Source organism: Amphiprion ocellaris, chromosome 15 (assembly GCF_022539595.1).
Source record: "Amphiprion ocellaris isolate individual 3 ecotype Okinawa chromosome 15, ASM2253959v1, whole genome shotgun sequence".
NCBI classification, from domain to species: Eukaryota; Metazoa; Chordata; class Actinopteri; family Pomacentridae; genus Amphiprion; species Amphiprion ocellaris.
This window is the reverse complement of record NC_072780.1, coordinates 8800110-8822723: the sequence shown is the minus strand read 5'-3', so window position 1 is coordinate 8822723 and position 22614 is coordinate 8800110. Positions and strand designations below refer to the sequence as shown.

Sequence of the window (22614 nt, the reverse complement as noted above, 5' to 3'; positions counted from 1 at the left end):
AGTTATTTTTCAATGTAAATAAAAGCTGAGAAATCATTTTATCCACAATGATGCCTCCTGTACACGATCTTATTATCTTTTGGGAAACACCTGTGTCATTTCTAATCAAAAACAAACTTGCTAGTTGAATAAAAGTAACTTTAAGTCAAAATTTGCTAGGGATATGAATCATTTCGGGCTTGACTGTATATTCAGTGTTACCTTGGAACTCCATAGGTTTTATGACTGCACCATTTTGACAAATAGTAACAATCCACACGTTTTGTGCATCAGTTTATACCTCTTTGGAAACTCTGGCTCCTCCCTTCGAATTTAAAATGCAGTTCTGGGTGTTTGAACAATGTTTGGTAGTTTGTAATGAAGTTAATCAGGTCCTGTAATGAAGCTTGATGCGTTTATAATAATTACTAGCCTCGGTTTAACTGCTGAGCTGCATACAGTAAAATTAACGTGGACAGGCATACATGCTCGCTTTCTGAAGCCTTTGCACAGCTGCCAGAGACACACTTACTGCAGCAGTTCAGAGGTCTGAACTGTTACTTAATGTGCTTCTAAATGCTGAGACATGACCTTTGACATGAGGCACATGTGTTGTGCATATCGCTGCCGAACAATGCAGACCTGTTACACTAAACAGCTCAGCGCATACCACTGGATTAGAACCAGCGTGTGTGTGTGTGTGTGTGTGTGTGTGTGTGTGTTTATGCACGGCTGTAAAACTGTCTGAGTACCTCTTTGTGTTCACATCTTGTGGGTTTGAGCATTTGTACACAAACGTTAAGGAGGAGGAAAAAAATCTGCTTGTTTTGTAAATTTTGAGGCTCGCTTTTAGCCAAATAACCTGATTCACTGGAATTAACTTCGCTGTAAATGTTTTTATAAGAGTGAAAATCAGACATTTATGGCTGTTTCAGACTACAGCTGAAGCAATTAATGGATTATTTGACAGAAAGGAAAGTAAAACGCGACTATTTTGATAATCAAATTCATTATTTATGTCATTTTTTAAGCAAAAAAAGTCATTAAATTGTTGATATTCTTTGACCATTCTGAAGGCTTCTCCTGTGACTGCCATTTTAGATATTTTATATTTAATAGCAATGTATGTTACACTGTTTCTTTCCGTTCTCTCATCAGAAATATACTTGTTGGACCAAATATTTGGCAGCTCACAGACTCAAACTGTTCAAAGTGTGACATTTATTAGAATAATCCTGATTGACAGATGCTATTTACTCTCTTCTTTTTCATTTTACACACACTTCATGAACTTTTAACTTCACTTTTTGCCCTAAGACTGGTCTGAAGGCGCTAAACTGACTGTCAGTGTGTCTGTGTGCGTACACATGCGTCCATATGTCAGCCTGTGCATGTCAGGATATAAGCTTGTCGCTGAAGCCGTATCTGAGCAGCAGATGACGGCTGAAGAAGGACCAGCCCTGCAGTTTAAGTTACGGCGCAGGCTGCTTGTGTACACAGGCCCTTTGTCGGGGTCCTTCTGTAAAGAAAACCTCCATTCAAGTAAACCCTGAGGACCACCTGTTAGCACAACACACTCCCGTCCTTGTGCGCACACACACACACATCAGCTCTGTCGGCTAACAGCAGGGGCAACAGCTGACACACAGCCACTGCAGGATCTCCAGTTTCTGCATGCAAAAAAAACACACACATGTGGGCACAGTTGTTGAGCATCAGTTAGGTTTTCAACTGATCATGTCACATTAAAGGAAAAATTCGACCTTTTGGGACGTGTGCTTATCAGCTTTCGTGCCGAGAATAGATGAGAGACTGACAGCAGTCTCACGTCAGGCGACGGTTATCTAAAAGACTGAAAACAGGAGGAAGCAGCTGCTCTGGCTGTGTCCAAAGGTAATAAAATCCTCCTAATAGCACCTCGAAAGCTCAGCGATGAACACAGTTTATCTCAGCTCCTCAATCCATGCAAAAACTTTAGCGTAAAAATGGTACATTGTGGTTGATGGGATGAGCTTTTGTTCAGCCTGGAGAATTAACTTCTAGTTGGATTTTGTTACCTCCAGACAAAGGCAGGCTAACTGTTTCCATTTATTCACAGTCTTTATGCTATGCTAAGTTAATTTAACCATCTCCTGGCTACAGACGTGTGATTGACAATTCGTTTAAGAAAGAAAGTGTGTTTGTGTGAGTAAAATCTTCTCTCTCTGAGTGAACAAGGACAAGAAACCCCTCCAGCTGACGAGAGATAAGTCAAGTGTCGGTTAAAGGCTTTGGTTTTGGAGCCGTCTTAATCTCGGGGATCTGCTGAGGGTTGAGAGCTGAGGAGGAGTCCCTGAGCAGACATCCATAAACAGAAGTGTGTGGGAGTGACCGAGGATTTGCGAGCTCTATAGAGAAATGCGGTGTGCAGCCACCGAAGAGAAGCTCATTCATTCATTCATGCTCCCTGCAGTGGTTTATGTAACGGGCTGCTCCATAACTAAAAATGGAAGCAAAAAAGTAGAAGTGAATTCGAGCTGATATAAAAATATCGAGGCCTGCGAACGACAAGTAAATGAAAACACAGCTAAGATAACAAACTGGCCACTAGAGGAGTGATTTGTTGTTTTCAAGCACATGTATGAGAGGATGGTGGGTGTAAATTCAGTCGGTTTAATTCAAAAAGCAACCGTTTGTCATGTTTGCATACTCACACTCTTGCTCCACACCAGTCCTGTTGTGTGATGCTGTCTGATGAAGGACTGCATGTCAGTCCAGATGGACAGGTAGGAGCGAACCCAGTCCACGTGACGTCTGTCACTGGGGGAGAGAAGGGGTGAGGGAGGGAGGCACAAAGATATGATGGTCAGATAGCAGCAGGGAGGTTAAATGTTGTGGATTGAAGCAGATGATCGGAGCTAAGAAGCTTGAACATCTATGAAATCAGAGCGGATGCAACATTTTGCAGTAAACTTGGTGATGACAAGAAGGTGATGAAGGGCTAGTTTGACATTTTGGGAAATACTCACATTGCCTTTCTTGTCTAATATTAAATGGGAAGGTAGAAACCGCTTATGTCTGTTCAGCAAATGCTTTCTGATGTCATCACGCTGATGTTTTCAGGCTAGTAAAGCTCTAGGAAGTCACTGCACCAAGCCAAGAAATAGTCGAGGAAAAGAACTAGCATTTTGACTCAAAAAATCCTTAAAGAATGTGGATGCTGACCCATAAACTCTCAAAATAGCAATAAGTCAAGAATACTTTTAATTTTGCTTGAGAGTAGTAGTTTGCTTGATCTAATCAGAAACCAAATGCACATAGAAAAGTAAGAAAATATGTCACCAAAAGACCTACATCATATTCTGTTCTTGCAACAACCTAAATAAGCAGCCAAATTTTTCACCCCCTAATGGAAACCACATAAGATGATGCACATAAGCTGGCTGTAAATCTGGCAGTGTACGGGTTTACTGTTTGGTAAGAGGTCACAATGACAAATGTCTCTGAAATGCTAAAGAAACCCTCAGGCAGAAATAACTAATCTCTAAGATAAAATATAATTTTATTTGAATACTTTTAACACATAATTGGAGTCAGGTTTTAAAGCTCTGAATCTGACAACATCCTCTTGTTCATTAAATCTCAGGCAGTTTTATTTCTGCTCCATCTCCTGACAGGAGTTGATATTGTTGACGTTCTTTTAAAAGAGCAAAAATGTGATGTTTGTCTCCAGGGTACAGAGTTGAAATGGTTGATTGCCTATCAAAACCATCTCAGCGGGAATAGGCAACTGGGTCAATATATAATTGCACGACTTTTTGTATCATAGTTGACATTTTTGCTGTTTTCGGGTCTAAAATCAACATGGCCGCCTATAACCAAACACCACATGGTATTTTCAAAAAAAGATTCTTCTAAATATTATATATGCAATTAAGTAAAATTGAAATTCAAAGTTATTTCTAAAGATATTGTAGTAAACCTGTTGACATGCCATAAATCCACACTTGACTCACACACTACTTTATATTAAATAACTCTGAAAGCCTTGGAGTCTGGCCAGGCTTTTCTTCAGGAGGAAATGACATCATGTGGAGCAGGTCATGTGATCTGGAATTAACACACTTCCTTGAGAGGTGTTTTTGTAATGGAGAACTTAGTCGGACACAGATACAATTTGTTATTTTCCATATGAAATTTGATATATTGCCAAAAAAGAAATATGTCATGATTATCTCAACTTGATAAAAAGGATAAGCTCATTTTATTATTGTTTAGCTAATTAGAAGGTGGTGGTTCTTTAATTTGGATGGTTATTTAGTTGACATTTCAGTGATATCCAGTCATTTTTTATTCATAAGTGATTGTTTCCATAATAAATAATTACGGAATTTATAAAGACATGATCATAATGAATATTAAAAAAAATATTTATTTTAACTTTTAATAAAATTGTATGCAAGATATATCCCATGGACTTCAAAAGTCCCTCAGTTATATACTGATCCATGATATATTGTATCACTATTATGCTGATGACACAGTTTTACCTTCCAGTTGCACCTGACTTGTTCAATGATGACCCTTTTAGCTGTTTAGATGATGCCAAATGCCAAAACTGAGGTAATGATATTTGGTACATCCAGCTCTGCTGAATGGATTTGGCCCTCTGTCTGAAAATATGCCTGATGTGGTTAAAAATTTATCTTCCTGGCCTCCTCTTTCAGTTTTAAAAAGTCAGCAGTGTTGTAAGGGGCAAAGTGCTGATGATGTCATTTGCTATTTCAAGAAATAGTTCATCACACGATCCCCTGTAAAAACCCCTATGTGTCATTCTCACACCTCGTTTTTTTTGTACACACACATTTTGTTAGCTTTGAATGAAGCCTGACCAGCTGCTTTTCTTTTGTTTCCAGTCTTGGAACTAAGCAAAACTAACTGGCTGCAAACTGAGACTTAATTTTTACCATACAGACATGACAGTGGTATAATTTTTTTCCATTTAACTCAGTAAACATGCTTTTTTAAATCGAATTTTTGTTATTCTAAAGCACTTTGGTTAAAGTTATCAAATTAAGACATTTCAATTTTAACTATGTTGAAAGTTTAACATAATTTAGTTTACTTGGCATATCTCAGTAATCTGTATCAAATACTGAAATTGCAACATCCTCAGCTTGATCCCAGTCAGTGACTTTAATTGCATGGCATTCCCCTCTTTTTTTGCCTTTATTCTGTTCACTTATTACAATGCGAAGAATGTATTAGACATATTTACGTTTCCTTGTAGTCCTTCAGCACTCTGTTGGTGTAGAAGGTGGCGGCGTCGTTCATCTCCTTCACATAGGGACCTGGTTTCTGACTCTGTCATAGAGAGAGATGCACTTTCACTAGAAGCACTTTTCAGATGTTTAAACTCCCTGTCTGACTGCAGATTAGTCCTCTTCTGAGAGTAAAAAGCAGATACGTTCACAGTGACATCTTGAAGGTTCAACATGCTTAATAAATGGGGAAGAGTGAATTCCTGACAGCAACGTACACAGACCAGAACCAGCCTCAAAGATTTTTATTCAATTACTGAAGAGAAGGAGCTTTGATCTTAATCTATATGATATTCAGAAGAAACCCAGAAGAAGAGATTTTGTGCTGATGGTAAACAGAAAACTGCATGTTGGAGGGAGAAAAGGAGTTTATTTATGCGTGCAGTATCTGACTATGCTGGGTTGTTTATGCATTTTGATTTGAAGCTCTGGTAAAGTTTTTGAAGGCTTTCTGGTGCATTTTTTGAGTTTATTCAACTTTTAACTTGCTTTTAGGTAACATCTAGATTAATTTCAATATTAAAGGCATATTTTACACATTGAGGCCAGTTGTGATTGTGTGCACATGTGCTTCCTTATGCTGCTACAACATGTATTTTCTAACCATCTCCTCCGTGTTTCATTCTTCCTTACCACGGCCACCCAGCCCAGAGCGGGGATGCTCTCGCTGACAGCTGACAGGTGGTTGAAGAGGCTGCTGCCGCGGTTTCGTTCTCTGAAGCTCTGGATCTCCTGGATGTGATCTGAAATGGGCTTCAGCAGGTCTTGGAGCTCGTTCTGCAGGAAACAGCAGGAGGAAATTAGGAGGAGGAGAGGTGGGATATCAGAAGGGCGGGTGTCAGATTGAGATCATCGGATTGCATTTAAATCAAATCACATGCGACCTCGTTGGCTAGAAAACCTCACTGAGACCTTCGGTTTCCATGCAGGATTCTTTTAGACATGTTTCGTGCACTGTTGATTTTACAACCTGAGCCCTGTTCCCCTGCTCACCAGCACCCATCCTGCTCCCAGTGGCATCCAGTAATTCCTAAACTGGGCTGCAGGACAGAATCTAATTTTATTACGCCAGAGCCTTTTTCCACTGGAACTTCCAGATCTCAGCTACAGTATAGCTCGTCTCCCAGCTCCCCTCCCCGCCACTCCGTTCCTTCAGACATTCCTCAGTTCACGGGGAGATCCCTCTAGCCTTGTAAGGCGTCCCGCTCCTCCACTGTTTACAGTTTACCAATCACACATGTGCCTGCGCTCACACAAATCCAGGAACGCAGCGTTTCATTGGTGAATTGTCGCTATGGCTTTGTTTTGTTGATCCGCGGAGAAGTAAATGTAATGTGAAGGATTTGCCGTTAATGAGCTGCGACAAAATAAGTTTCTTTATTCAGATGAGAAGCAGATGAGCAGACAGCAGAGCACTGGTCTGTTATTGAAGCAGATAAGATAAGCTAATGTGGCTGGTTTTGCAAATGACATACACCTAATATATCACTGGCTATATACTGCACAGTTTATATCAGTGGTGGAGGAAATGTTTACATCCACTACTTAAGTAAAAGTACTAATAACACTCTGTTCAAGTACTCTGTTACAAGGGGAAAAAGGAAATTTTACATAAGTAATAAAATGTATTATCTAAAGTAATCAATGTAATGAAAAATGCACTTTAAAGGTTAGACATTTGTATATTTTATATATAATTCCATTTTTATTACTCATGCATTAATATATAATAATAATAGGATTAATATATAATCACGAGTTTACTGTTATAGTTTTAACTATTTTGTATCCAACTGCGACTAATTAAAATTCATATCATGTTCAATCTGATGATTATTCTCGATTTATATTTAATTTGTTGTTGGTAAAAATTCTGAAAATAGTGAGAAATGCCATTATAAGTGAGCTAAACTAACATCAAAACCAATTTTCTGTCCATTAATTCATTAATCAGATGAGTTTTTCAGCTGTACTTGTACAAACTGTTGTGTAATTTCATTTATAACAAAACACAATATTTAACCAGTTTAAAATTATGTTTTTTCTACAAAAATCTTCACTTGTAACACAACTAAAGCTGTCAGATAAATATCGTGAGGTAAAAAGTAGAATATTTTCCTCTGAGATAGTAGAAAGTAGAAGTAGAAAGTGGAACGAAAAGAATAGAAGTACTTAGCTCCATCTCACCACTATACAGGATACACAGATGTGACGGTGGGCGGATGCTTGATATAAAAACATTCCTTTTATCACCTTCAGTAATTTAACGCCTGCGTGCAAAGCAGCTATAAAAACAGGAGTAAACTTTTATTTTCTCCAACAAATTCTTCCCCCAATCAGATGCACATGATCTCAATAAGCCCACATAGAAGCCCTTTTCTCTGCTCCACCAGCTGCTTGTATTCTCACTAAGTCCACATAATATCTGTCTTTGAAGCATTATATCTCTCCTTTCCCAAACAGATACCATACTGCAGCAGGAAGCGCTGTTTGCCAAGCGGGAAAGCACGAAGGATTTAAGGTAAAAAGTTACATTTGGGAGTGAAATTTGCAGCTGCTATCTGTATTTTCTCTATTAAGCTGTTTGCCCTTAATCATTTCACTCAGTTTTTCACAAAAATTAATGGGCAATGAAGGATGGATTTAAAAGGTAAAAGAACGGCCACTTTCAGAGTGTTGTAGCACAAGTAATGTGAATATTTATCTGTGTTAGTTTCAGCTGTTCGGCTCCTTTTAGACTACAGAACAACAGCGTCGTCATCGCTGCTCAGAGTGAAAGTATGACTTGTATTCTGTGGGTCAGAGACTCTGTCAGATTGTGGACTTCCCCTCATTCAATCATTCGGCTCACTGAGGAGAAACACATGAGAAAGAATGACTGGCAGGTACACAGAGGACTTACTGTGTTAGAAAAGGAAACAGGAGCCAAATTCCTACTTATACTTTGAACTTTTTGGCACATTTCTGCATTAGGTTCAACTCAAAATGAAGTCAGGAGTCACTTTTTTCATTTCAGCTGTTTGCCAGCTCAGAAACAATTTCTGAAAAGGAAACAGCTACATTTGCTGAGGAAAGACAAATCTAAGCTGCTCTTACATAGATCCTAGTATTAGGGTGAACAGCTGTGAGAAGGTTCATGACGCTCTGACCACCTCAAGAGTTAAATCACCAAAAAGCAAAACTAGAAATAAACAATAAACAAAGCTGACGCCATGAAGGTGAACGTTTGAAGTATCTTCCATTACAACAAAAAACAGCACAAGTTGACTTTTTTTTTTACAGTTCTGATGTTTCATGCTGCATTATAAAACAAAAAATATTTAAAAAATCCTAAGAATACTATAATTTAACAGAATTAAAACACATTTTCGAGCCTTAATCTTAAATGAGATTATGCATTTTTTAAATTTATATGTAAAAATAATTAAATCACTAATGAATAAGAATAATAACAAAAACAAAAAAATTAACAATCTGATTTTAGACATTTATTTACAGTATTAAATTTAAATTAAATACTTTCAGCTCCTAAACATTTATGGAATATTTGTGAAATTAGGATTTAAAAAAAATAAACTTAATATTTTAAAAATGTAAAAAAAATAATTGTCTTTAAATATGTAGAAATTTTATCTTTGTTCCATGTTTTTTTTTTTGTTGTTGTTTTTTGTTGCTTTACATTAGACATCCACATTTTTGAGTATAACTCACAAGTCTACTTTGGGAATTTCACCAAAATTTCAAATGTACTGGCACAAAATGAGGTAGAGATGTGAGCTCTATGAGTTGTGAATACAGACGGAGAGAGAATGAGCCAGCGAAAAAGATCAAAAAGCTCACATCATTTGATGGATGGAGCTCAGTGTGTTATAACAGCATGGGCCTTGACTTCCTATACAAGCACAGCATCAAAGGTGGAGAGTGAAGGACGACGGTGAGATAACAGCTGGAGGAGGGATTCTAACGCTGTGGAAGTCCACCGTGTGTGTGAACTACCACAGCCAGCAACACAATCACACACACACCGAGTTAACAGGCCAAGAAGAGGTCACATGAGAGAGAGAGACGCCCACTTTCTCTGGCTCTTTGTCTAACACTCGGTCTAACTCACACACACTGACAACAGGCTCAAATATAGAACATGCCCATAAAAAGTCAGGCAGCACAACAAGGCTGCGCTCAAGAGAAAGACCAGAAGTTTGTGAGCCTTTGGGTGTGTGAGAGAGAGAGAGAGAGAGAGAGGGAGTCACACACACTTTTCTACATCTATATTAAGGCCTACAGATATAGATGTGAATGAGGGAGGTCGTGTGTGTTTGTGTGTTTTTTGAGAGAGGTCTTTCTAGTGGTGGTTTGTGTGTGTGTGTGTGTGTGTGTGTGTGTGTGTGTGGGTGGGTGTGCATCGTAAGGTTTTTAGGTCATGTTGACTATGTATAGTGTGCTGACGTCCTGATCTTTTCCAGCTACAGCAGCCTGGGCTGATAAGCTGAACTGGTGTGTTTGACTGGACCAGTAGGACTAACGCAAAAATGCCCAAAAAGTCAAACAAAGCTGGACGTCTCACATCAACCAATGTCTACTGCTCTGCAAAATTTAAAGGATTTTGTCCTATATGGTCAACACGCGTTAAACAAGGGAGTCCTTCCTGTTCCATTCATCATATATGACATAAATATGTAACAAGACTGAGGGAATAAATTGCATTTTTTTTTTTACTGAACCTGAATGTTCACTATTAGAATTAGATAGTAGCTGTGAATAGCTATGCAGTGCATGACTGTCTCACACTGTCGTAAGCATTTTTATGTTTTACCAAGTTGCACATTGAGATATTTTTGCACTAAAATCCAGGAAAGTATCACGTTTCATAGGTTATAAGAGATGATGTTGACATCAATACTTTAACTGATGCATGTCTTTTTTTAAAATTTCAAGTTATTAACGTAAATAGTTTTCTGTACCATATAATTGTTATGCTAGGATGTCAGTCATTTTTTGGCTTCACTCATTGGCCAGCTACAGTTACAGTTTTACTACTCGGTTAAATGTAAAGTTTCCAAAGACATAGAAGTATGCGACATCTTACCATTTTGTTTAATATACAGACTGTTCTTTTTCACTTTGTTAAGAAGTTTGACAAAACTTGGATTTCTTTGGGGAGTTGCACAACTGACTTCAATAATAAGACCTCTTTTCATATGTTTTTATCATGCTGGAGTTACAAGTTTACCTCAGAAATACAGTTTTGCACTTAAATATGTAAACCTGTGTTTACATTTTGCACTGTGCTGCATTATACAGCAGAGGTGAGCGAGCCTTTTCTGTGGCTGAACCCAGTCTGTGGAGCTGCTTATCTGTTCAAATTAGAACCACTCGGTCTCTTAATACCTTCAAGTGCCTACTGAAGACACATATGTACTCTTTGGCTTTTAATTGTAGCTGAGTGACACCTGGATATATGGCACTGTTTATCTTCCTCTGTATATTTCCTTACAGATTATATCTTGTTTTCTATTTTGAACTGTAAAGCATTTTGGTCAGCCTTGGTTGTTTTTTAAATGCGCTACATAAATAAAATTGACTTGACTTGACTTACACAAGGATGTACAGTTTGTCAAATAAAATGGGCATCTTGCTATTTTTGGAAGAAAATGTAACATTTAAATTAATCAATTACTATGTAAAATAGACTGCATAGTCCCTGGGAGGAAAATATTTTTCACAGCACCTTTTATTCAATTCAATTCAATTTTATTTCTATATCATCAATGGACACATTTTTATCGGCCGCTGTTTCTTTTGAACATATTTTTTAGACATCTACTTGGTGGGCTTGTGTTTTTAGTGTGTTTTTATGTGTTGTATTTTATTGTTGGAGCCTCAGTAATCTATCTATCTATCTATCTATCTATCTATCTATCTAAGACCTGACAAATTTTAAACAGAAACCCAACCAAGTTTCCTTTGGATTCCCTATCAGCAAGCACTTTGCAACAGTGGGAAGGGACAAAAAAAAACCCTCCTCTTCAATGGGAAGATTTCAACAGAACTAGGCTCAGGAAGGACGGCCATCTGCCTCGACACATCTCACAAAAATGACAGGAATACATAAAGTATAACACACTCAGATACAATGTAAAACATGTAGTTCACGTGTGGGTCACTTGCTTTGGCTGTGTGTACAGCGTTTTTGCCCTTCTGCATCCCAAGCGCCTACTCCTGCGCCCAGAATGTGGTGCGTTACTGAATGAGTGTGTGCTTTTGCATTTCCACTGCTTGTGATGGTGTTACAGCTGAGCTCTACAGGCTGGGTGTGGGGAGACCTATTCTCTTGGCAGCATTGTTGGTTATTACTTTGGCCCCAGTTTGGAAGGAGTCAAAGGCAGTTCATGAACCTTTTCTTTCCTATTTTCCGTGTTTTGTTTTGGATTTAGCCAGTGATGCTGAGTTTCATCTCCTCCCCGCCCCTCTCCTGGGTCAGACCCTCTCTCTCTGTAAAAGCCACACTCCTTCCTTGTTTGCATTTCTGCCTATCACTGAATGCTCTTTTTACCGCCTCGTAACCAATGACCTGACAGACAGGGGAGTAATCACTTCCTGGTGGGCTCTCTCACACACACACACACACACACAGACACACACACAACACAAACAGAAGGCCAATGTGATGATATCATATCGATTCTCTCTCTCTCTCTCACAGCTTTCTTTCCCAGCACCCTTTTCTCTATACGTGAACATGTTGGGAATGTGTTGTATTAGCGTTTTCTTGCTCAAAGAGCAGAGTAATCCCTCTGTGAACAGGCCGGCCTGCTGGGGAACACAGGAGGGGAGGCCGACACACACACACACACACACACGCACGCACACACACACACACACACACACACACACACACACACACACACACACACACACACACACACACACACACACACACACACACACACACACACAGCACTGAGATACAGTTTATGTCTCTGCTGGGCTGCTGGTTAATGTGAAGTACTTGATGCGATTTGTGTTTGAATGTTGTGAGAACTGCTCTGTAGTTTAGTTTACTGCAAAAGTTGGGCTGTTAGTTGAAACTTGTGCAAGGACAGCATCGAGTCACGTGGTAACATTAGCCTTAATTGTAGTGCAGTTAATAAAAACAAAGTGTAGACAACAATAACAGCAGTGTGACAATGAGCCACGTCACCTTAACTGTTAAAAACACGGTGGTCAGCAAACCAGCTGAGAGTAAACCATTAAATATCTGTTATTGTTGCCTGTAAGGAAGCAAATGTCTGGACTTCACAAAGTTTAGTTTGAGTTGACTGTATAGTTGTGTAAATATATGCAACTGGCAACTAAGATGGAATGTACTGTTTGGTTTTATTTAACCTACTGAGCTCCAGGCAGCTTCTAGTGTTTTATTTGCTTCTGTCACACTTTTGCTCCCATGTATACTCCTGCACCACTGTGGAAACAGCATAAGCATGACTAGAAGTAGAGAGAAATGTCTTCTGTGCAACATTACTCAGTTATAATGCCACAAATCACAAGGAAGAAAAAGCTAAAGCTGAAAGAACCTGGACTCAGCGCACACATTCTTGAAAGTGTCCCAGATAAAGTTGTTGTATGTTGGTCGTGGCTGACTCACTAACGACTTCCCCGTTACACTGAGACAAATTATTTTGCAGAATTTTTAAAAGACACGTGTAGAATAAAGTAATATCGGTTAAATCTAACAGTTTTGAGCTTAGATTTGGATACTTTTCCTGACTGAACGTACATCTGAGTAGTACAACAGCCCTTGGAAAGTCAAAAATCCAAACTATTTTTTCTGTTTTACAGTTTTTGTATATGACAAATGGTGTTATTCTGGTATTTTTTTTAAAGATAACATGGCTTTTAAACTCTCAGCGGGTTTTAGAGTTCACAGTGGGGTTGATGTATCATTTGGGTATTTTTCTGATAATGTTATTGGCAGCCAAGTAAACCTTTAGCGTAGGGGTGTCAAACTCATTCTAGTTCAGGGGCTACATTCAGCCCAATTTGATCTCAAGTGTGCCGGAGCAGTAAAATCAGAGAGTAATAACCTATGAATAACAACAACTCCAAATGTGTCCCTTTGTTTTAGGGCAAAAAACATTTTTGTCAGACAAAAAATAACAAAAACAAGACACAAACATTCCAAAAATGAGACATAAAACGACAAAAGAAGAACGATTTATGATCAAAATGACAAAAAACAACTAAAAAAAAGACAAAATATTGGAAAAACAAGACACAAAATGACAAAAATGAGCGACAGAGCAACAAAAATATTGAAAAACAATGCAAGCAAGACAAAAAAGAAGCACAAAACGACAAAAAAGGGAAGCAAAACAACAAAAGCGTGAGACAAGCAACAGTCAGACAAAAAAAGATAAAAAAACAACGAAAACATGACAAAATATTACAAAAATGAGGCACAAAACAAATGAGCAATCTAGTATTTTACTTTATGATCAGAACAACTTGTGATGGTCTAGAAATTATTTAAAATTTCTAGTTCTACAAATTTACAATTTACAGTTAATGTCTTCTCTGTAATTTCTACTCTTTCTGGGCTGGTTTTGGCCCGCGGGCCACATGTTTGACACCCCTGCTTTAGCATAACAACTCTATTATAAGTGGGCCCTCAGCTGTTGCGTCATCAGTGGGTTTCCATGGTAACTGTCTGCTGTTGTACCTGTGCAGGCTCCTGGTGCGTTGAAGCCATCTTGAGGAAAGTTTTCTGAGTCTGCAGGGCTTTGTTCACCATCTCCGCCTGTCGTCAACAAAGAGCAAAGACACGCAGGTTATGACAGATTTCATGTCGCGTAATATTGTTACTTCTTGCGCTCTGGCAAAAGCACGATTTGAATTTCTCACGAACTGTTTATCAGGTTCTCTTAGCTACTAAAATCCATGCAGAGTTTGGGTTGGTCCCAGCCAGCCATGTCCTGTGTGTGTCTCAGACCTCAAGTTCAGGCCGAGGGAACCACCACGGAGCCTTTGTCCATAAAAGGAGCTCTACAAACCTAAAGAAACCACCTCTGGTTCTCGCTCGCTCACACACTCCCCTCCTCCACTTAGCTCAGTGATGGGACACAGAGATAGAAATCGTCTTTGAAGGTGCAGAAGAAACACAAGCATTCTGCTTCTTTCAAGGAAGTTTCTCTCTGACTGGATTTACCCCTCTCTTTTTGCAGCTCTCTCGCTGTTGTTCTGGATGTTTTCCAAGGACAAAACACGGCTATTATTGCCAACTGGCTCACCATTAAACCCTCTCACAGTCCTAGTGGGAGTACGGGCCATTACCAAATAGGAAAAGGTGTACCACTAGCAGTTTGATAAATGAATGGAAGGTCAGGGACCAATCATACTCCCATCCTTGGCTTTGTGGAGGACAGGAAACCTTTGCTATCAAAAACACACATGCACACACTGCTTGGTTGTTTTGGGACCACGGACCTCCCATACACTCATTACTATCCTTCAGTTTTCCACAACTGGGCCTATCTCAGTGGAATCTAGAGGAGGACAATCCTGTTTGTTTATAAATTTGAGATGAAGGCTGGCAGAGACCGAAAATCAACGCTGGCTCCGCTGTGTCCAATAGTGGGTCATCACCAAGAGCTTTTATAGGAAAGCATAAATCAAACGCAGAATTAGTGGATGTTCATTCAGGGATTGTCAGACTTCTTCTTTGAAAGAGTTAGATGAGAAGAATGATATCAGCCTCATGTCTGTACAGTAAATATGTAGCTGGAATTGTATGGTTTGAATAAAAAAGTTGCTAATTAGTGACCTTTAACTCTCGTGTCGTCCTGCGGGTCAAAATTGACCCGTTTTAAAGTTTGAAAATGTGGGAAAATATATATATATATATTTTCACAGTGAAAACTTCCACATCTTCAACATTTTTGGGAAATTTTTGAAATTTTTTTGATGGAAAAAAGAAATGTTAAAAAAATGTTTCTTTAAGAAAATTCAGAAAAAAATCAACCAAAATCCAGCAAAAATGGCTGGATTTTGGGTGATTTTTTTCTGAATGTTCTTAAAGAAAATATTAGAAGTTTTACTGACAAATATTTAATCACTTTAGATGTTTCTAGAATTTTTTGGAAGATTTTTATTCATTTTTTGAAAATCTTTACAATTTAATAAATTTTTTTATTTTTAATTTTTATTTCTTGCCAAATTTAGGTATTTTTTAAAAATGAAACTTTTAAGGGAAACTTTAAGGAATTTTTGGAATTTTCTTCCTGAAGATTTTGCAATTTTTTATAAATTTGGGGAATTTATTTTTTGCATAATTTTTGGATTTTTTTTCAGAGAAAGGAACAAGATTTTTTGGTGCCCGTAAATGAGGACAACAGGAGAGTTAAAGGTGTGGCAGGTGGATTTTGTTACCTTTGGATAGTTTGTGTGCTAAGCTAAGCTAACTGGCAAAATGACTATATATTTAGAACATAAATTTTTTTGCATCATGATTTCTCTAAATCAGGGTGCAACATTTCGACTCTCAAATGGATTTTACTGAGCTGAAAGTGACGCAATTCTGTTTTATATTTACGGGATAAAGAGACAGATTTGGTAAACTGAATACGGTGTGTAAAAGTTGCAGTATTCCCTTGAAAGCATGATTAATAGTTTCTTTGGCAAACAATGGACACAGACAAAAACCTGCTATACTGTAACTGCAGATCCCCACAACAGCAGCTGTGGCAACATCTGTCTGCAACAGCTGGCTGCATGAACAGGTGTCCGTCTGCAAGCGGCTCACTACTCATAGGCCGACTTTTGTGCTGAATTTTCTGCTCAGACTTACGTGTTTCTCCACCTCGCTTCCTATAGCTCGGCTGTTGTTCAGATATTCGGACACCGGACCCTTCAGCAGCACGTCGAAGGCCTCCACACACTGAGACAGAGCTGGAAACATAAAGAAAAACCTCTGCTCATTTGATTTTCTTGATTTAAATGCACTCAGTGACTCAAAACAGAACTGACAAGAACAGAGCTGTGTTTTCCACTCTCCTTACCCATGTGTGCTGTCTCTGTCCACTGCCCCCAATACAGTCTTTAATATCTCCCAGAGCTTCAACTCAAGCTACCTTTTAAGCAGAGACTTGCCTCCATCAATGCCGTTGACACAGTCCCCATTAGTCATGCCGCTGGACGCCTGCATCGTGACGGACATCTGCTCCAGTCGAGTCACAGCTCGCTCCAGCCGCTGCATTAATCCCTCCATGGTGACGAACCTAGAAATAAAAGCAGCAGTTATTTTTGAAGCATCACAGCCTTGTTGCTGCAACTGGTGAAACATTATAGCTGAAATAATATTACGTCTAATCTTTGTCTTACTTGATGCATCACTTGGCTGAACTCTTCTCCACAGTGAGGTCACAGATATTGATGAGTTCAGAGCAGCACAGACAGATTCACCATTCAACTTTACCCGCCCTGCTGCTTCTGACTTTCCAAAAAAACTAACCGTTGTCGATGCAGCTGGTTTTTATGTGAATACTGTCACTGTCTGAGCTTTCTGGCCTTCTGCCGGAGTCACAACAAACATGAGAGCGTATCACATAATTGGATTATAGGACAGAAACTGGTGCCAGGCTGAGAGGAAAGGCCAAGAATGAAGAGCAGTGGAATGAATTAAAGAAAACCTAATAAGATACGCAATAGCAACAACAAGAAGACGTGAGGAAAATTAAATCAAAAATGAGCATAACAAGTTTCTCATATAATCTAGCACAAGACTCATGGATAAGGAACTAAAACAGACATATCTAAACAGAGGAGGATGTCTACATCATCATTTATCAGGTACTTATAATGTAGTCTTGAGGCCTCTGAAACTGAACCTCTTAGGATCACAAAATCCAAAAAGGAAACCACTCAGAGAGCGCAGTACTCCGCCAAGGCTGCTGAGTTGTTGTATCTTTCGAATGGCTGAAATCTTGGAAAAAATTTGTGTCAGAAATCACGGCACTATAGAATGTGGCCATTTAATTTAGATGTACACACAAACAAATGACCTTGTGCTGAACACAGATGTGTGTTATGCATGTGTACATTATGTACGGATACTGAATCATGTGACCTAAATATGTAGCAGGCGGCGGGAATTGATGGGACTCAGAAACACCCCCACAATTTAATCAATTATTCCTTGTATGATTTCTGACGGATAAGTCCCGATAAGTCCGCAGCAGTCGATTTGTAGCAGCATCACAATCATGTGATCGTCAGCAGGCAGCTGACGTAGTGTTCACTTGTTGTCATGGTTACAGTGATGTCATGCTGCTATCTTGCAATGATACGGAAATGTTTAACAAATCCATGGATCCAGACTATAAGCCACATCACTGCCAAAATCTAATCATTTGGTCCTTGTGTCATTTCTGATCTTCCCTGAAAATTTCATCCAAATCCGTTGGTCCATTTTTGAGTGATGTTGCTAACAGACAGACGGACAGAAGGACAGACAGACAGACAAATGTACACCGATCGTCACATAACTCTGCCGAGGCTCCGCCTCCTTGGCAGAGTAAAAAATCCAGAAAAAGAATTGATTGAATTATCATTTTTTAAATGTACTTCCAGCATTTCAAAACATCTGTTGATTCAATTTGAACAGTTTAGTTTACTGCTAACAGGTTAACAAAACAGAAACTGAACCTCATTAAAATACAATTACAGATGCAGTACAGACCATGCTGTACCTCCGTCTTTAACACCAACCAGCCATATGTCTCACCATGAGGCCGTGCAGGCTTGTTTCCAACATTTATTAGTCATCAGAGCAGGAATTCAATCCACTGCATGTTTACGCAAACCACTGCTAGGTAACACACTCATCCTAATCTGACACCTGCTACCTGCGTGTCCAACACTCAAGTCTAACGGGGAAAGTTATGGTCGCCTTTATTTGTTTCACATGACCTATAAAAACACAGAGTGGCTCCGCATTAATATGACAGCTATGCAGAGTGAATAGTGTTCCCTGTCTGTAATCTTTGTGAAATATGTCCAGTAATTATGTGCTATGAGCAGCAAACATGTCGTGATGGGCGTCATCGACTCGTCTCTCTGGAGAAATCTCCCAGCGCTGCCACATGCCTGATGCAGGACTCAGAGGTTATTTCTGCTCTCTGGGTCACAACAGCTCTTAGGCAAGAGCACAAACCTGAGTCCTGTTCTACGAAGGGACTTTCATGGTTCAGCGAGGTTTGATGTTTTCAATCTCACAAAGATGGCTCTCTTTTAATCTGCTAGATCATCATGGTAACTGATGCTGCAGCTAACCTGCTCTGTTTAGAGTTTTGGGTTTAAAATTGTCTGTAATAAGCACCTCCTTTTCTGAAATTCTTTTCTTAACACTCCTCTGTGAGCATTGAATTGAGGGAGCACGATACGTCTGCAAACCTGTTGAGCTGTATGTCAGCAATCGTACTGAACAAAGTCGTGCAGTTACAGTTGACAAACTGTATGCATTGCCACGGAAACCAATGTGTATGCGGTTGATGATGCAGAAAATGCATAAATATGTTTTTATGGTTCCTCCTGATTAGCTGCCAAGATGTTTTCCACTGCAGCTAGCAGAGCTCAGATCAGATTTGATTTTTAAGTCTGAACAATGAGTAAATTTACTCCTATTAATTAATGCAAATGATATTTGATATTTTGGCATTGCACTTTTTTATTTAGAGCTAGTTAGTTTTTATTTGTGTTTCAAGCCAAATATTTAACATCCACGTGGGATTATATAACACAACAATGAAGTATGTCAAACATTTAAGGAGACATCGATCAGTAACATATACAAAACCAAAATAAAAACATTATTTCACATAATGTGTATGTGAGCAACATTTCATAGATGATGTACACCAAAGAGCAGGAGACAGTTGGACCAAATACATCTGCAGACTTTATCTGCTATATCAGAAATGTATGAAGTATTTATGAACATCTAGACTCCAACTTCTGCTGTCAGCAGGTAGAAAGAGAGAAACTTGTGGCCGTTTATTAATGACATCTAGAAGACTGCGCAGCTTCATACATTCTCAGAAATCCCTCAAAACTAATATACACAGCGTTAGTCAGTGCTTCATAATCATTTAAAAAAGATATTTGCGCCCGTATAGCTCAATGCGTTGAGCAGGCGACGCATGTACAGGGGCTGGTCCCCGATGCAGCTGGCCCGGGTTCGATTCCCGCTCGCGGCCCTTTGCTGCATGTCTTCCCCCGACTCTTCTCCCGTTTCCTGTCTCTCTCACACTGCACCTATCCAATAAAGCCGATGAAAGGCCAAAAAAAATAACTTTAAAAAAAAAAAAAAAAAAAAAGATATTTGATACAATTTATGAAGCCTTTTAAGATAAAAGGTGCCTTATATTCTTGTGCAAAGATTGAAAACATTTTTTATAAAAAGTAATTTATTGGCAGTGAAACATTTAGTCAATCAAACCATCGGCAAAGTAACATTTGATTAAATCTTTAAGCTATTTAAAGACAAAACATTGCCATATTGTGATTAATGTTTAATGAAAAAGAATATTGTTGCTGCACAGTGGTTGCACATTTATATTAAACAGATGGCAAAGAATCAACTACTGTGAAAAGTCACGTCCAAACACTTCACTTAATCACTGTCTCGCTCAATAACAACTTCTAAATTTGTTCATAAAGCAGAAACAGCCAGTGTCTGCACTGACTGTGTTGTCAGTCGGCCAAATGCTCCATGGCAATGCAAAGACGTGGCCAGTGGCATTCTTTAAGCTTTTCTTCATACATTCAGTCCATCACAAAAACCTGATGGGAACCAGCCATGAAGAAAACCTGCTGGTTGAAGCAGAAATGCATTAATGTGGCACAAAGACCAGGGAAACAAAAATGTGTTTCATTTGTTTATAATTTCTAGGAAATGTCCCTCAGTAGTCTTTACTGTAGCCTCCACGATATGAACAGTCAGGCGGGCCTCGGTGTCTGCCACTTAAAGACCCCAGACCAAAACCAGCAGCTGAGAAAGCTCACGTTCTCCAGCAGTGGAAAGACATGATCGACTTCACCCTGACCCCCCATGTGTCTCCTGAACCCCCTGGCCTGGTATCTGATCTTTGGGGCTATATTGGGCCACAGCCTGCCTTTTGCTGCTAAGGGCCGACTGTAAGACACTCTAATGTAGGTCTCAGTGTTCTGTGCTGTACTCTGGGACAATGTGGAGGTTAAGGATAAAGGAAAAAACTGAGCAAAAAGGCGAACTGTTGGTAAGAACAGAGCTGACTCTACATCTGCTAAAACTGTTCATCGACCATTAAAACAGGAAGCTGAGATATCATCAGTGTGAGCTGATAGTGACCGGCCTGGTGTATGTCTCAGCTTTGATTTTAAAAGAAATAATACAGTAATTTAGAAAAAATACACTGTGATTGTCAAGTGCTACGGAATCCATGTAATAGAGGCTTAATGATTCAGACAAATTTTAAGTAAAAATCTATAAAACTGTAATATTTTGGCCACTGGGGCACCAAAAAATACTGTAATGAACAGAAAATAACCATCTAAAGAAATTTTTCATTATTAAAATACATTTTTTTAATTGCTAATTTAAGACGTGTGCTTTTTTCTTTTTAATGCTAAATGAATACTATTTACATGTGCAAAACAATAAAATGATCTGTAATATATAATGATAATAATACATATCTGATTGTATATATGGACAGATAAAATGATTAAATGATAGATATAATGATAAAAACTATATTTTGACAGATTGACAGTGCTTATAAATATTGTTATGAAACCTGTCATTTACCAAATACGTGTAAAATTACAGAACCAACACTTCTTTTTCTGCAAATTGTCACTAATTGTTCTAATTTTACAAAATATACGTAATATATTTACAGTGTCAAAGTTGAATTTATCAGCTTTATCTATTAAATATAAAGGAAATATTTACAAACGTAAGCTGAATTTGCTCATATATTTTACATGTCTTTTTAGGCCAGAAAATATCCTTTTTAAAAAGGGGAATATTAGAGTTATTTACAGCTACAGGATTTCAATGTTACGTTATTCTTTTTTTATTGTTTTTTTTTGCAATTTAGTGATAGTTTAGTTTATTCAAAAAAATACTGAAAAAATGTGTGAAAAAAGGAAAAATACAATAAATTGCAAAGTTTTTTATTTTATTTTTCTATTTTGTTAATATTGGTGATACATATATATATATATATATATATATATATATATATATATATATGTGTGTGTGTGTGTGTTGTTGTGTTTTTACAATGTGGATCATATGACTAAGGCCTTTGGCAGCAACAGGTGTGAGTGTTACAGGCCTGTGTGAAGCAGCTGATCATACTGATCATATAATCTTGTTGGACAGAACAGTCTCACTTCAAGGAACTTTTGATCATATTACATGATTATTTAATATCTATAATAATATCTACAAATGTTCATGGAAAAAGTTAACCAGTTCTGATCCATGCAGACTTAAAGTTGTTGAGTTTTGGAGACTAATGTTCCAAAAACGCACCATAAATGACGTGTTTTTCCTTTTTTTTTTAGACATTGGTTTCTTTTAGGTGCTCATCAGGCCCTCTGAGGCCAAAGCTGAGCAGATCATCGCCACACCACAATAAAACATGACTTGCCACCGACATGCTGACAGGACTTTCATCGCAACTCATCAAATCTGATGCTTCATCCTCCGCCACAGTGTCACCTTTACTCCAACACACAAACGAGGTAAAAGAAGGTAAAATCTGAAGGCTACGAAACCACCACACAGCGCTGCCAAATCTCAGAAAGCAGAGCGCGCATGGAGCAGGTGAGGATGACTTTGTTTGGACATTTCTGCGCAAAGACGCACACCCCCTCGGCTGTCCCTCCGCCCCACCCAGAAATCCACTAAACTTGACATTCACTTAAAAGAAAATCACGAGCGGCTTCTCCCATAAGAACATCTTACCTCCCTCCTCTGGCCGTGCAGTAAACGTTTTAGTAGTTTTCTGTCAATATCCCGGGACGGATCCGTGTCCGTGTGGCTGCTGCTGCTGCTGCTGCTGCTGCTGCCCTGCGGTCCCCTTCCTGCCTCCCGTCGCTCCGTTGCGCGCAGCACCGGCGACTCTTCCGGGATGTCCTAATTAAGCCACACGGTGAACCTGAGAGCCCCGGGAGCTGCGGCGTGCAAACAGCAGGACCGTGACTCAGCGCCGCAAGATCTGCCTCCGGGACGGACGGACATTTACCTCGCAGACAACATGGCAGCCTGGGCTAGAAATAGACGCGTGAT

At 38.9% G+C, this 22614-nt stretch overlaps 1 protein-coding gene across 1 annotated transcript in view; it reads right to left on the bottom strand.

The window, feature by feature from the left end:
• Positions 1-22614, bottom strand: part of cap2 (cyclase associated actin cytoskeleton regulatory protein 2) — a 27825-nt gene extending 5211 nt beyond the window's left edge. Inside the window, exons 1-7 of the mRNA XM_023262993.3 lie at positions 22291-22614; positions 16425-16552; positions 16123-16223; positions 13999-14076; positions 5913-6056; positions 5237-5322; positions 2673-2778 (exon numbers count right to left, since the gene is read on the bottom strand). Coding sequence (XP_023118761.1) covers positions 2673-2778; positions 5237-5322; positions 5913-6056; positions 13999-14076; positions 16123-16223; positions 16425-16542 — 633 coding nt within the window. The 5' untranslated portion in view covers positions 16543-16552; positions 22291-22614. The remainder of the gene's footprint in view (positions 1-2672; positions 2779-5236; positions 5323-5912; positions 6057-13998; positions 14077-16122; positions 16224-16424; positions 16553-22290) is intronic.